The sequence below is a fragment of the Callithrix jacchus genome, chromosome 15, assembly GCF_049354715.1.
Source record: "Callithrix jacchus isolate 240 chromosome 15, calJac240_pri, whole genome shotgun sequence".
In the NCBI taxonomy this organism is placed as follows: domain Eukaryota; kingdom Metazoa; phylum Chordata; class Mammalia; order Primates; family Cebidae; genus Callithrix; species Callithrix jacchus.
This window is the reverse complement of record NC_133516.1, coordinates 64,444,173-64,459,795: the sequence shown is the minus strand read 5'-3', so window position 1 is coordinate 64,459,795 and position 15,623 is coordinate 64,444,173. Positions and strand designations below refer to the sequence as shown.

At 36.8% G+C, this 15,623-nt stretch overlaps 1 protein-coding gene across 15 annotated transcripts in view; it reads right to left on the bottom strand.

The window, feature by feature from the left end:
• The window catches only part of GRM7 (glutamate metabotropic receptor 7), an 890,997-nt gene that overhangs the window by 331,277 nt on the left and 544,097 nt on the right, over positions 1-15,623 (bottom strand). For all 15 annotated transcript variants that reach the window (XR_013527454.1, XR_013527455.1, XR_013527457.1 and 12 more), the window contains one exon: positions 15,400-15,540. Coding sequence is in view for 8 of the 15 variants with exons in the window: in XM_003734881.6 (XP_003734929.1) it covers positions 15,400-15,540 (141 nt within the window). In the remaining 7 variants the exon portion in view is untranslated. The remainder of the gene's footprint in view (positions 1-15,399; positions 15,541-15,623) is intronic.

The following is a 15,623-nucleotide window of genomic DNA, read 5'->3' as shown; positions in this document are numbered from 1 at the left end:
ATATCTTAGAAGCCGAACATCCCAGGTTACATAAATTTTTTACTGGAAGGATACAGTAGTTCAGAAGGCCACAGGTTAGTGTCTGAATATGGCCACAATTTTATTATTTATTTTAAAAAGGTATTATTGGCTGCAACCATTAAATTATGCTTCATAAGATCACAACTACTTCCAAGTATTTTTTCATTTTTAATTTTAGATTTACTTATTTATTTGAGATCAGGTTTCTCTATATTGCCCAGGCTAATCTTGAATTTCTGGGCTCAAAGCAATCCTGCCTCAGCCTTTGAGTAGCTGGAACTACAGGCATGTACCACCATGCCCACCTTACCAGTTTCAAGTTGTAAACTGAAGCTAATTCTGTGCCATTTAATAAATATTTTAAGGAGCCAGTTAGAGCATAATTTCTCTTTTGTGGTTTCCAAAATGAGCTGAAGGAAACAGCTTATAAGATGATTAAAGCATATTTTCCAAAGGGTTTAAACTTTTTACAGGAAAAAATTAGGCATTGCTTATGTTTTGTTTTTAAATTATGTTAACTCTTTAATGGTAGAAAGTTGCTACTTCTACGTATCATTATTTATTGTTTACAAGAATGAAGCAAAACATTTTGGTTCGAATTCCAGTGCTGCCAGATGCTAGCCAAGTGACTGTTCAGCAAGCCCCTTAACAAACCTCTGAAAACTTTGCTTTTATCTTTCTCTTTAGTAGATTGTAAATATTACCAGCTCTGTCAACTCTGAGTTTTAGGGAGGATCAAATGACACGTGGGTATTAAAAACAATTTAAAGACTCTAAAGTGTATCTCATAAAAAAGATAAATCTGTACTCGAACATATGGAAAAATATTCTATCTTGCAAGTTTTCCAAGAAATACAAATCAAAATAGAGATAATATTTTAGTAGTTTCACCAGTGGCTGAATAAATTAGTAAAGTACTTTCAGAAAACGGCTTAGCAATATATTTCAATTGTCCAAAAATGTTTATACTCTGAATTAGTAATGATATAAATAGGTCATGTGCATTTTATTGTCATTTACCAAAGGCTTCCTATGTCAGATACTGGACTAAGCACTTTGCATGTATTAATTCATTTAGTGCTTCTCCTTAAAACACAAAACAAAACAAAGCTCTATGAAGTAATTATTATCATCAACATTGTACAAGTGAGATAACAAGCACAGAGTTGTAAAGTCACTTGTGTTAGGCTTCATAGCTAATGAGGTAGGAACTGAAATTGATTCAAGGAGATTTAGCTTCCAAGTCCATGTTTGTTACTACTCTATCTAACAACTTCTAGAAATGCATCCCAAGAAAGCAATCCTCCAAAAAAGAAGCAGCAAGAGGTATTGAGTTATGTACTGATGTGTTTTAAACATACTTGCAAACTTCATAATCTTAGTAAAATTTCTGCAAAAAATAGTATATGAAGTCACTGGGCTATTATATAACACTTTAAATAATCAAGAAAATTAACAACAGGTATAGTGTATATGTTTCATAAAATAAAAATTTTAAAAAATGTTTAAAGGTACCTGAATTTCTTACTATTATGCTGGGATGACAGGATTATCAGAATTGGAGGTTCTGCCTGTGCTAACATTGTAAGTTTCCCCATTTTATGTTGAAGTGTATAGAAATTATTAGGACAAGTAGTTAATTGGACATCTAAAATCTGACTGCATGGCTGTGAAGGACCACACAGGACCCTAAGTGGTACGCAAACGTCTTCCCATGAGTGGCAAGACCAGGACCACAAATCCGAGCAATATAATGAGAAGTTATTTCTTTTCATGAGTAAGCACTCATGAATAGTTTTTTTCATTTGTTTGTTTGTTTGTTTTGAGATGAAGTCCTGCTCTGTTGCCCAGGCTGGAGTACAGTGGTGTCACCTTGGCTCATTGCAGCCACCGCCTCCTGGGCTCAAGCAATTCTCCTGCCTCCGTTTTCTGAATAGCTGAGTAGCTGGGACTACAGACGTGTGCCACCATGTCCAGCTAATTTTTGTATTTTTAGTAGAGATGGGGTTTCGCCATGTTGGCCAGGATGGTCTTGATTTCCTGACTTCGTGATCCATCCCCTTTGGCCTCCCAAAGTGCTGGGGTTATAGGCATGAGCCGCCATGCCCAGCCCATGAATAATACACTCTTTATGAGTAAGCATTCATAAGCACAGTCATTCAGCATTTGAATGAAAGAACACATAGTATTGTGTTAAAATCACAAGAAAATTAAAATGGGTGAACAATCAAACAGGCTGTCCCAGGAGAAGAAAAGTCAACTCACAGGCATGCTCCCAGATTTATGACATCTGCAAATTTCTCCATCAGAGAAGGGAAAGCTCTTTTTCAAGGACAGTCTTTTCTTTTGCCCACATTCTTCCCCTACTCTGGGATAACAAAATAACTAGTCATTGAATGGCAGAAATAGACTCCTTGGTGGACCAACTCAAAAGAGCACAAAGCCTAGAGCAGTGAGCTCCTTTTAGAGACTCACATATTCTGTCCCAAAACACAGAAGCCTGTAGACATATGTCACTACATATCTTTTCTTTGCTGCTGTAATGGCTGATGCTGGGTCCTAAATGTCTTGCACATAATTTTCACTATGAGGGGTCTCAACCCAGGTGGGCAACTTGGAACAAAAGAAACAAAAAGCAACTTAAGGCTTTGAAGTCTGCCAGACCTTGTTTTGGATTCTGGCTCTCCCACTTTCTAACTGGTGACCAACCATAAGCATGTCATGTCATTAACCTCCCTGATCCTGAGCTACCATTTTGTGCTGTATGATCCTTGTGCAGACTACAATGCCTTCCTGCGCTTCCATTTACTCATTTATGAAATAGCAAACATAATCTCAGAGGGGTGCTGTGAGGAGTAAAATAGTTCAAATGGGTTTCATTTTTCTCAACTAAAAATTGTGGTTAAAAATGGGACTTTTGAAGATCACTGTCATCCGTGCAAAGTGCTTCAGTGAGTGACTGACACATAGCAAAGTGTTCAACAAATAGTGCTTACTGTACTTTAAAAGATGCACAAAATTATAATCTTCAGTGTAAAACTTGTAAAAATATAGATTTTTTATTTATTTTGATTTGTATTCACCTACAGGAATGGGTGCTTACAGGAAGAGACATCATCATTTAAGAAAGTACCTAGTAAGCATGAGTTATTTGATTATTTTTACTATTAGAGTTTTAACCCTGTATGTAATTTTTCTTCATAACACATAAAATGCAATAATTTTTCACGTATGAGCGTAAAAATGATCAATGCGGAAAAAATGTGGTCAAAGCTGAGAGGCAGATGCATTTCTTAGTCCTTTCTTCTTGTAAATTCATTTTAAAGAAACAAATGGCTAATATATTACAGTTTATTGAATTTGGGGATTTTCACATTTTTCCTTAAAGTGGAACACTTGTCAACTCAAATATATGCAGATGTTGTTCATTTCTTTTTGTGTCTTGTTGAAAAGGACATAATGGGCTTATGAAACGTTTATCACATGCAGCCCAAAAGATCCTACAAAGCCTCTGATTGAATCCATTTGCCCAGGATAGTCTTCAAACAAAAGATGACACTTCAGTGCTTGTAAGTGCAGCAAGCTGAGCACCTTTAGGAAAACATAAGCACAAATCACCTGCTCCTCCTTCTTCAGTCTGATCAATTGCATTGAAATGTTTTAAGAAAAGTAGATTTTTTTATTTTAAGCATGGATAGTAAAATTGGTAGTTTCTCAACAACCACAAGTAGCTTCTCATCAACTACTTATTAAATTCCTACTCTAAGCCTGATACCGGCCTAGGGGCGTGGATGTGAAGATGGGGCTGGTGGTTTTATGGAGCTTGAAGCCAGGTGCTGGAGAGAGACATTCACCTCATATGCACACTAAGGAGCACAGTGTCACAAACAGGCAAGAGTCTCTCAGAAGGAAAGGAAGGTGGGAGAGCAGATAGCAAAGAACCTGCCCGAGATCACTGGCTCAGGGCAGCTCACTTACCATTCACTTGTTGAATAATTAAATGAGCAACAGAGTACATGATTAAATGAATGTATGTGATTAGTCGTTGGGATTATTACATTTTTCTTATTGGTAGCTACACTCTCAGGCCTAGATCCTAGACCTGAAGGAGCTTCAGTGGAGACTTCCTTAAAGAAGTGACACTGAGATGTGAAGGGTGAGTGAGTGTCAAAAGCTGTATTGGGAAAAAAAAAAATCCAGGAAGAGGAATAGCATGTACAAAGGCCCTGTGGCAAGAAAAATCCAGATGCCTTCAGAGAACTAGACCATAGGGTCTCAGGAGTATGAGATAGGGCCTTGCTGTCAGGTGTCCTACAGACTGCACTGAGATTTTTAGTCTTGTAGAAACAATGTATGGCCACTGAAATGTCTTAAATATTGTGGAATTAGTTTTACATGTTAAAAATATCACCAATCTAGAATTTTAGTGCTTCCTAAAACTCAGTAACACTTATTTGGTAATCTCAAAATTCATCCAAGGAAAGAAAGAAGAGAAATGATTTATAGTCACCTTAAAAGCCACATGGTCAGACATTAGAAGTCCAATAACTACTTGTAGTGATTTCTGTAAACTTCAGCATGAAAGGAGAACTGTTTCAGCTTGGTTCTTGGCATCTTTTTCTTTGTACTCTTTTGTAGTTTTTAAGATGTAACTGTTATAAACTTGACCATAACTTGTGTGTGACAGGCACATTTTTTTCTCCAAGAAAAAAGCAATAGCATCTTATAATCCAATATTTTCCTTCCATAGTAAATTGTCCACTTCTGCCAGTGCATTGGACCACTTTGGGAGCTCAATTTACAACTGCTACTCTGAAACTGCTTTGAGTTTCCATAAAGGTATTATTTTGTACCACCTTGGTTTCACACTATTTCAGTCTCCACCATCTGCTTTAATAAGGCTGCTGGTTTGTGTTTGCCCTACCCTAAACGGACAGAAAGTCCCAAGGGAATGAGATATATTCAGATAGAATTTTACAGTCAGGGCTACAATTCCCTGCTGTATAACTACGCTGCCTCTGAGAAAAGGGGTTTGAGCTCTGTCTTTTCTCTTTGTACAAACTGCTAGCTTTTTATCAGCATAACGAAGTTTGAACATAAACTGGAAAATACTGCCTATTTCAATTTCAGGAAAGGAGAGAAGAAACAAGGTCAGCTCGCTTCTCTACAACAGCTGTTTATCAGTGCGAACCAAAAGGGATCCATCCAGGATCATTATCAAATATGTTCTACTAGGGGCCTTTAGGTGCCTGGTGTCACAGACTGAAAAAATTGCTATAAAAGCAAAACTACGAAGATACTGAAAAATGAGAAAGTATCTATTTGTGTTCAGTATTCCAAGGATCTCGGGAGGCAACTAGGCATGAGAGGAGAAACAGCATAGGGAGAAATAAGCTCTGTGTATCATTGGGTTGATCGATCCAAACCACAATTTCATCATATGTGTAATGGAAATAAGAACCTCTCATGGACAGTCAGGGCTGCTTTGAACATCTCTGCTGACTACATATTCCTGGAAAAATTGTTTACTGTTATTTTCTAGCTCAGCCTCTTACTTTTTCTTGTAATTATTTTCCACATCTGCTTTTCTTTTTTCTTCGGCCTCCTGTACTGGAATAAAAGCTTCCTGAAAGAAAAAACCTTGACTGTGTTGTCTGGCTCAGCACAGACACTGGCCCAGTTCAGCTCACTTGTCATTCACTTGCTGACTAATCAAATGAGTGACAGAATACGTAATTAAATGGATGTATGCAATGGTTGTTGGGATTTTAAATTTTTCTTGATGGTAGCTATCCTCTCAGAGAAGTCATAAAGTGTCTCCATGGTTTGTCTTTTGTATTAACCTGTAAACAGAGGGCATTACTGACCATGACTATCTCACAAGGCTGATATGGGGATCAAGTAGAATAACATAAACATAATACAAGTGTTTTGTTATAAGGCAACAGGTATTTAAGGTAAAGGAAGAATAATGTTTTATATGAAAATAAAAGAAAGATGGTCTATTTAAATCATGAAGGGGCCCTGCCTTTTTTTTTTTTTAAACAAAAGCCAAAAGTAGGATCAGTCACCATTATCAACAAAGACAACCACAACAATGTCACCTAAACCCATTGAGCACCCTCTGTCCCTACCAGATATTGCTCTATTCAATTCTTGTGAACGAGCCTATATAGTAGGGACTGTTGTTATCCCTGCTCTACAGATGAGGGGATAGGAAAGACCATGGAGAATTGCCTGAGAAACTTGCCCATGGTGACACAGTAACAGAAACAGCTGAGATTCAAACCCAGGCAACCTGACTCAAGTCTTAACTTCTTTCATGAACCAATTAGTGAGACTGAAGCAGGCAGCTGTCTTTCTACACCAGAGAGGCCATACTTACAGCCACCACCCAGCTTTCAGTGCCCAGGATGATAAACAATAAATACTATTTGAGGATGAAAATGAAAAAATTAGCAGCCTCCATATGTGTTCGCCCACATACCTGGATCTCCTCCTCACAGAATCAGGGAGACAAAGTTAGAAGTGGCTCTAGAAAGTTTTCATCTGGGTTTATAAATATAGTTGATATTTATTTTGTGATCACATTTTATTCTGTAGGAAAATGAATTTTAAAGCTGCACACATCATAAAAACCTAAAATGCTTTTAGTATCCATATTTCTCTTGGGTGGGTGGGGGTGGGAGGAGAAAACCTCTATTGCTAGAAACTCTTCTAAGGAAGGCTATAATCTACTCTAACTTACTTGATGATACTTGATAAGTCTTTCCACAACACTTTCTTATACCTACTAAAATGACTCTAAGCATCCAATTTATAATATTTCTATTGCTTATAAGAGGCACTTTGTTTACAAGAACTGTTGCTGAAAAGATGCATATGCATTAATTCCCCTAGTTCAGGAATTCCTTCTCATTAACAGCCAAGCCTGACAGACTTTCTGAATATGGAAAGGCCATAACTCCCAATTTTAAAGACGTTGCCTGTTGGAGTTAATGAGAAAGAAATGACACACAGCTCAAATAATTATGGCTTCTAGCATTTATGGAAAGAGCTCTGCCTGAATACTCCCAGGCTTTCAAGTTGGTGTTCCACTGCTTGGCTTGATTCTGCACAGAATTAAACACAGTTGCCATGGGTGACTTAAAGTGCTGTGTGGCAAGAAAAAAACTGAGGGAGCATGCTCTGAATTAAAACAGTATTCAGTAAAGAACCCTTTTTATGCTTTGAAGTATTAATGGCAGAAGGAAAAAATTCATTTACCGCAGGGTCCATCTATAAACCTCTATTCCGTAAGTCTGAAGATAGCCAGTCTCCACTTGGTCATCTGGTCAAGATTTGGGAAAACTAAGTTTGTGAGTAAATCAAGGATCTCGCTTGCCATCCATCTACTTTGGTGGTACTTTGGCAAGTGTCATATGGCAACATTTTAACATATTAATTTATCTACAAATGTGCCTTTTATTTCCTCTCCACTATTTATTTTCTAACCATGGTAGTTTCAGAACTCTTCTTCATTGCTTTGGGAATAAAGGTAATAATAAAACATAGAAGAACAATGGAAATAAAAAGAAAACAATAATAATTTAAAAAGGAGTGACACTTGTGTACTAAATGCTAGTGTTATGTGGTCAGTACTTGGCTCTGCACTTCAAAAATACTGAAGTATTCAGGACATGAAGTATATGCCATATACAAAAAAATTTGGAAGAATATGATTGAATCTAAATTAGTCTCCTTTCCAAGCCTATAATCGAGACATTCAGGGGCAACCAATGGGAAGAGAAAACTAACGGGTTATGTAAAATTTAAATGCTGGTATAAGCTCCTGAAGAGCTCCTAGTCTCTGCAGAGCTGGTCAGTACAGTTGCCACTAGACACACGTGGATGTTTACATTTTAAATAACTTAAAAGGTCAGTTCTTTAGTTGCATTAGTCATGTTTCAAGTGCTCAACAGTCAGAAAAAAAATTTCTGTCATTGTAAAAGTTTCCATTGGCCAATGCTGGTCTAAAGTAAGGGATTATTTGTTTATTGCTCACTTGTTTATATATTGTGGCTACCTTGTGTTATGGGAACAGAGTAGTTATGTCAGAAACAGTCTGATTCATGAAGCCTAAAATATTTACTTCCTGTCCTTGACAGGAAAAGTTCACTGACTTGATCTAAAGGGATAGAACATTGAGCAAAAAGTTTTACTGTGATAGCCCTATTTTTTGTGTGTTTGAGACAAGGTCTTGCTCTGTCACCCAGGCTAAAGTGCAGTGGCATGATCACAGCTCACTGCAGCCTCAACTACTTGGGCTCAATTTATCCTCCCACCTCAGCCTCCTAAAGTAGGTACCTGGGACCACAGATGTGTGTCACCACTTCTGGCTAATTTTTTTTACTGTTTGTAGAGGCAGAGATTTACTATGTTGCCTGGGCTTTGACTCTATTTTTTTAAAATACAGTACTAAAAAGGTATTTTAGGCTGGGAACAGTGGCTCACGTCTGTAATCCCAACACTTTGGGAAGCCAAGGAGGGCATATCACTTGAGGTCAGAAGTATGAGACCAGCCTGACCAACATGGAGAAACCCCATCTCTACTAAAAATACTAAATTAACTGAACATGGTGGTGTACTCCCGTAATCTCAGCTACAAGGAGGCGGGGGCTGAGGCAGGAGATTCACTTGAACCTGGGAGGCGGAGGTTGTGGTGGGCCAAGATCACGCCATTGCGCTCCAGCCTGGGCAACAAGAATGAGAGTCCATCTCAAAAAAAAAAAAAAAAAAAAAAAGTATATTACGCCTTTAAAAAAAACAAAGACAAAAAACTGAAGAGCTCCTAGGCTCCAGAACCTCCAGCAACCTTGGTCGTAGGAAGGAGCTGGAGGTCATCAAAACCATAGCTGTACCTGGAGAGGTTCTGAGGTCGGGACCAAGAATCCATGATACAGTAACCCTCACATGTGCACTACTAAGGGCAGGGATGGACAAGATGCATTCCTGGAGATGGATTCATGGCCAGTGAAAAATCATGCATGCCAAAGGCTCAGAGCAAAGCCTCATAGAAAATGTTCATGTCATGGACTTTAAAAACATCTCTTTGTAACTAAGATCCAGGCTTGCAGACTATGTAAGATAAAGAATTTTAAAAGGATTGATTACTTTTCTACTAAACATTGGAATGGATATTTGAAAAACAAAGTGAAGTTATAGAAAATAACCAAAGTTCAATTTTTTGCACTCATAATTTTATGACCTTTGTGTCTATTACAATACACAACCACACAGAAGGCTATGCTAATTATTGCTCTCAGAATTAAGAATTTTCTAATCATCTTGCTATCATCTCTTAGACTTATCCAGTGGAATAACTGTCAATTAACATAGGTGGTGATATGTTTCCCTTAAAAAGAGGTTAAATTTTTGTTTTTAAATGCCTTTAAAAATTTTTATTGATTTTTAAATAATACAAGAAGATAAACTTTCATATTTAAGTGACTTAAAAGCAAAGCAATAGAGCTAGCATGATATTTAATATGATTTAATGTTACAATAAAGTCTATTTTTAACAATTATTTATGAAAAGCTAAAGTCTAGAAATACAATCACCTTTTATGGGCATAGAATTTTTATTCAATATCTTATGTTCCAAAAAGCATTTAAAGTGGTTTTTCAAAAACAACAGGGATTTTAGATGTGACATTCAGACCATTTTAATTTGAAGAATCCTGTGTTACTTGGTATTCCATGTATCTAAATGTGATTAGCAAATTTACCCAAACATTTGCTGTAGAAGGTCTTACTAAATCCACAAATTTATATACATTAGCCTTTCTACGAGGATTTAGTATTTATTTAACATTCATTTTTAAATAAATGAATTAATTAACAAGCAAAAATTCTTAATAATTTGTCATATTTCCAGTTCCCACAATTAGAAACCAGCAATTTATGGGAGTATGTAGGGGAAGATTTAAGGGTGACGGCAGCAAGAGAGATGTCAACCAAGACTCTGATATTTAGAGATGAGTCAAAGAATAAAAATTTAACAAAGGACCATATTAACACATAATCCTATAATGGATACTCCCAGAGTTAAAATCATAATTAGTTTGTGGCAAGCCTCTGTTTAAGAAAGCACAAAGGTATAAAAATTGCATTTGACATTGCTTCTCATCAAAAAGGTTTCAAAAAGTCTTAGAGTACCAAAGGGTTACGCATTATCTATAACAATTTGCTGTGGATTTTTCAATCATGCTAAGTAAATTAGCAATAAAACACCTATGTGACAATTAAAGGTCAATTCAAAATAGAATAAAATGACAGTGAGTATAAAAACTAATGAGTATAATCATCAATTATTTCTGCACATATATTCTGAGCACTTGATTTTAAGTGTAATTCCTTTGTCTTGTTAACGAATAATATAGACTCTAATGAGCCTGGGTCCTGGTGAAAAGAAAAGATAAGAAATACATGGCTTATTCATTAACAGCATTTATCAACAGGCTTGTTTTTAGCTCCACTGAAAAAGAGAACTTAAAGTATCAGCTCGGAGAAGTGAGGTGTAAAGAAAAACACAGCTTAAGAATACTGAACTTCTGAAATGTAGACATTTATCAGAGTACACTCTTTAGCCCTTGATATCTTTCCACAGTAAACAGGGGTTGATTAGGGACACAAATCAAAACTGAATTTGCTTATTGTGTGACTTGAAAGCCCTAGCAATGACATGTGAAGAATTGTTATATAAAAAAGTCACCATTTTATTCATCTTCTGTCATCTCAAAAGGAAAACAAATCTCTGAACGTTAAATTGTCCCATCATCAGATGATGGATTTGTAAATGGTGAGTTCCTACTTTCCAGCAAGAAGGTAACTCTAATAAATCTATTCAAGTGGCATTTCACACAACAATGATATTAGTTAGACAAATGTTCGGGTAAGTCATGAGTTATGATTGATACGTCATAAGATGTTGCCCAGTCATAGGCAAACATATTCATGTTCTCAGAAGCTTCTTCTGAGCTTAAAGAATGTATTTGGGAGCTAAGATATTCTATGCTATTAGCTATGTAAAAATAAAGCTGCTCAGAAAATGAGCAGACTTTGGGATAAGACGGGTTGAGTGCCAAAATCTTATAAATGCCATTAGCTACGTAAGGATACAGCTCATCAGAAGAAAATGAGGAAATTTTGGAATATAACACTTTCTATAATGCAGAGTTTGTGTCCCAGTGTCATTGAGCCTTGGACACCCACTCAGTGTTACAGCACAAAATTTCCTTAAGCGTTGAGCTTCATGTTCCACTCACAGCATAACATTGTACGATGCCTATCTGCAAACTTTTTGATACTCAATACCTCACCCTATAATGTGCACCTCAGTAAAAATTCTTGTCTATACTTATATATTTGTTTTCTTATTGGAGTTGATACACATCCTTATCTCTAAGGAGTGACAGACAAGAGGATCTTCATGAATTCCTCATAGGCCACTGAATTCAGCTCAGAACAGCAGAAAGCAATTTCCATTGTTAGCTATTACTGTGTGCTAATAAAATTTAAGACCCTTTATTTAAATTATTTAATCCACTCAACAATTTCGAATGTAAAGTTTCCTATTCTCACTTCAAAAGTAAAAAATGGCTTTGAGAGGTTAAACAAAAAGATGTTATCCAAGCACTCACAGGCATGAGAAGTCATGGATGTCCTTAGAAACCTATGGTTTCTTAACCACTGTGGTATAATGATTTTTCTTACTCCAAGATGGCCTCAATCTCTTTTTTCAGAAATGTCACTTCATTTGTGTAATGTTCCTGCTTTCCTTGACCATTAGTATCTCCATAGAAACATGTTATTCTCAAAGAGGTCATACTCTAAACTGGTCTTTGTGCCAGCAGCACCTTGGCAAGTCTCAAGGGTAAACACACTCAGCTGGTGGGCTCTGGGTAGGGGAATATAAATACAACCCAGAAAAAAAAAATTACATCTGATATTTCTGCTTGCAAATGACAAATGGTATGTGGCAAACTCTCTAGAAGAGATGACTGTGTGTATAGCTAGCACCGTCTCCATGAGAAAATGTAGCTCTTCCACAAAGTAGCATGAATGGCTTTAGTGACTGTCAAATGGAGGCTGTGTTTTCTTTGATGGCTTGGACGACCATATACTTGCTGAACTGCATTTCACACTGTGATGACAGCCAACATATCCCATGAGTAGGATGGCTCACTGCCAATGCTTGATCTACATCAGTGGTTATTAGGCTACTCAGAAGGAAGGTAAGAGAAAGAATGTCTAGCTCTCGGGTTGGCACACCCTGGGATTCTGTATCAAGGAAAGTGGGGATGTTCTTAAAATACTAAAGAATGTGATAAAATCCCTTGCTTGGAGGAAACTTTAAGTGTGAACATGGATAATTTGCAGAAATAAAGATTACATAGTTTTCCAGGTCATTTTCTATAAGAATTCATGCACATCTAGCCCCAAGTAAAATTATGATGTATGAACAGCTTATCTCACATTTTTAATGAATATTTTTCAATAATTATTATTCTTCTCATGACTTTGCATTTTCTTGTGATTTTAGAACTCATTGTTATACTCTGACCTCAGGAATTTGTTCCCTCCAAACAGGATGTGTCACATTTCTCATCTTTAAAATTCGTCAAATGGCTGATTCAGTGCTGGTCTACTTGCAGCTAATATATAACAATTGTAGTTTGGTATGGCTAAGGAGGCTACCCAGCCCAAAAGAAAAAAAAGGTTTACATTTTAATTTGTGCTCACATCTTAAGAGTGAATGTTGTATTAGTAAGACTTCCTCATTCTTTAGTAGAGCCGAGTCACAGAGGGAGCTCTGTGAATGGAGCTATGTTCTGCAGTCCTCAGATCAAAACATTCACTGTTGTCACAGTGCAGATCTTCAGTGCCAGACTACTACCCTCCTCATCTGGTTGCCTTTTCTAATGTGCCTGTTCTGGTGTCATAAAATCCAGTTACCAAAGCACGTAACCAGGTTACCTTTCCCACTGATTCTTCACTTTCAAATTGAAGTATACATAAATGTAATGATTTTTTAAATAGTATTTTTTGGAATGCTATCAAATAATGATGTACATATGGTTGGATTTGGAAAATGTAAGGTCAAGAGAAACAAAACATGAACACAATACCAATAGGTAGAAAAGTAAGAGATAACGGTGATGGTAACAGCATCTAACTCCATTCCATATGGCAGAGCTCATCACCGAAAAGGTAATGAGGAGGGAAGAAGAAAGGGGAGAACATACAAATAATTTGGGGCTGCTGGTAATTTAGTTAATGTGATTATAAATATCCACATGGAGGAAGCACGTTAGTTAGGAAAGACACAAACACTTCTATTTTCATTTTTGTAAGGTAGAGGTTTGCATAATGAGTTTACTGGTTTGTATAAACCAAAATTCTCAATGATCAACCCTAATACATGGGTCCATATGAAACAGCCTGTGTTAAAACTCCTAAAAGTCAAAGGTATGTCCTCAGATTGCGACAATTCTAACGTCCATCAATCGATTCCACCTTCCAGACTCTCTACAGGAAATGAAATGTCAAAAAGAACCCAGGAAAACTGTCATCAATCATCTACATACTTCTGGTACACTTGAATGTAACCCCTGTCATATAGACAAATTATCCAGATGTCAAACTAATTTTTTCAGTTTCCACTTGAAAGCTTTGTGTCACCTAGGTCTAGTCAACATTAAATTAATATTTTCCCTTTTCCCCCACTATTCTAAGGACCGTAACTCTGAACTATTGCCACACAGTATGAGCTGGACAAAATGGTTAATTTGACATTCCAGTTAACTGAATGATACCTTTAATATATATATCTTATTGATTTTGTATCATTATTTTTATTCATATTTCTGGTCATATCTTATGTATTGCTCCTGTTTCTCGAAAACTTCCTTGAGACTACATTTAAGTATCCTCACAGATTTCATGGTGTTCCTAATACCAGGCATTACCTGATTAACAGATGCTTGTTGAGTGGATTAATCTACAACATGTGGGTGATGCGTATTCAAACAGCTATGACGCAAAGACGGACTAGAGGCAGAAAGTATGTCCCGCATGAATGTATGTATCTTTCTTGATCATACATAAAACATTTCAGCCCTATTACCTTATTATACCTGAAGGTCATCATTACAAATCTTAAAGGCTTTTTAAAGAGGTCTAGTTGATAAGATGGTAGATCATGCCATACTCTGTGTAACACCCTTCCATGGTTGCCACTGCTCTTAGAATAAAAGCCATGGCCTACATACATCCTAAAATGACTTAGTTCCTGACTATCTCTCTAAATCTGCAGCCTTGGCTCATACATTCTCTCTATCTGTGTACTTCAGTCATGTTTTTTTCTGTTTTTCACATTCTCCAAAGCATAAAAATTCCTCCTACTGCAAGCCATTTACCATGTTTAATCAGAATTATCTAACTTCTTTTCCTTCCCAGACAAGCCAATGCCTAGTCCTTCATTTTTTTCTTGACTAAAGTATCCTGCTCTCAAAAGGGTCTTTTGAGACACCTTCTACCTTCAACATGAGTAGAAACTTCCTTAGTTACATGTCCTCATAACACTCAGAACATGGATGCAGTTTATAATTATGAATTCGTTTGCTATATCACTGGAATAAAGTCAAATTCCCTTCACCAGACTCTGAGCAACATAGAAGCAGGTTCTCACTCAGTTTGTTCACCACTGGACCACCAGTGCCTGGCACAGTACATAGCAGAAAGGAGTCATCCAGTAAATATTTGTGAGTGAATAAATGAATGAGGGTGTGATTTTTCTTCTAACTTAAACACAGATTTTTTTTACTTGCAAGGTTACATATAAGGAGCAGTGAATATTTTAAATAGCAGGTAACTCATTAACTTAGACGTTACGAAAATTATTCGGAATTCTCATTATTCTAACCCAATCACTCTGTTTCTTTAATCAAGTACACTGTCCATGGTAACAGTTAAATCCAGCAATGGCATGGATTTGTTAGAGATTTTTGTCTATGTGAAAATGACTTCATACCCCTCGCTGGAACGTGAACTAACATTTACGAACGAGAGCATTCAAGCAACATGACCCCTTCTGAATTCAAAGAATCACTGAATATGTCAATTACTGCTAGACAGACAGGCAGAAAAGAATACATTCTTGTCTGTACTTCTTTTGTCCTGCAAGATGTATGCTTCTGTTCCATTTTCTGAATAATCTAGTAAAATTTAATTCACTTTTTCAATTTGTCTCCAGCCAAGCTTCCTTCTGTCAACTATGCAGACATTTCATGCTAGCCAAGTAGAGTAATAGGAGAAGGACAATGAGAATTAAATTACCTGTGCATTTGCGATCTGTGTCTTCTTTTTTTGACCCACTAATTGTCAACTTGCAGTTGAAGTTTTCCTCCCAGTATTCGGCAAACCATACATTTCTTCTGTTGTTTTCAAGTGTGCGGGACGTAAAGTAGGCATCAAACCCTAAACAGAGTTAAATGAAAAGGTCAGTGCTTGCAGGGCACTGCTGGCACATTCAGGAATAAAAATAAAAGTGATTATTTTCT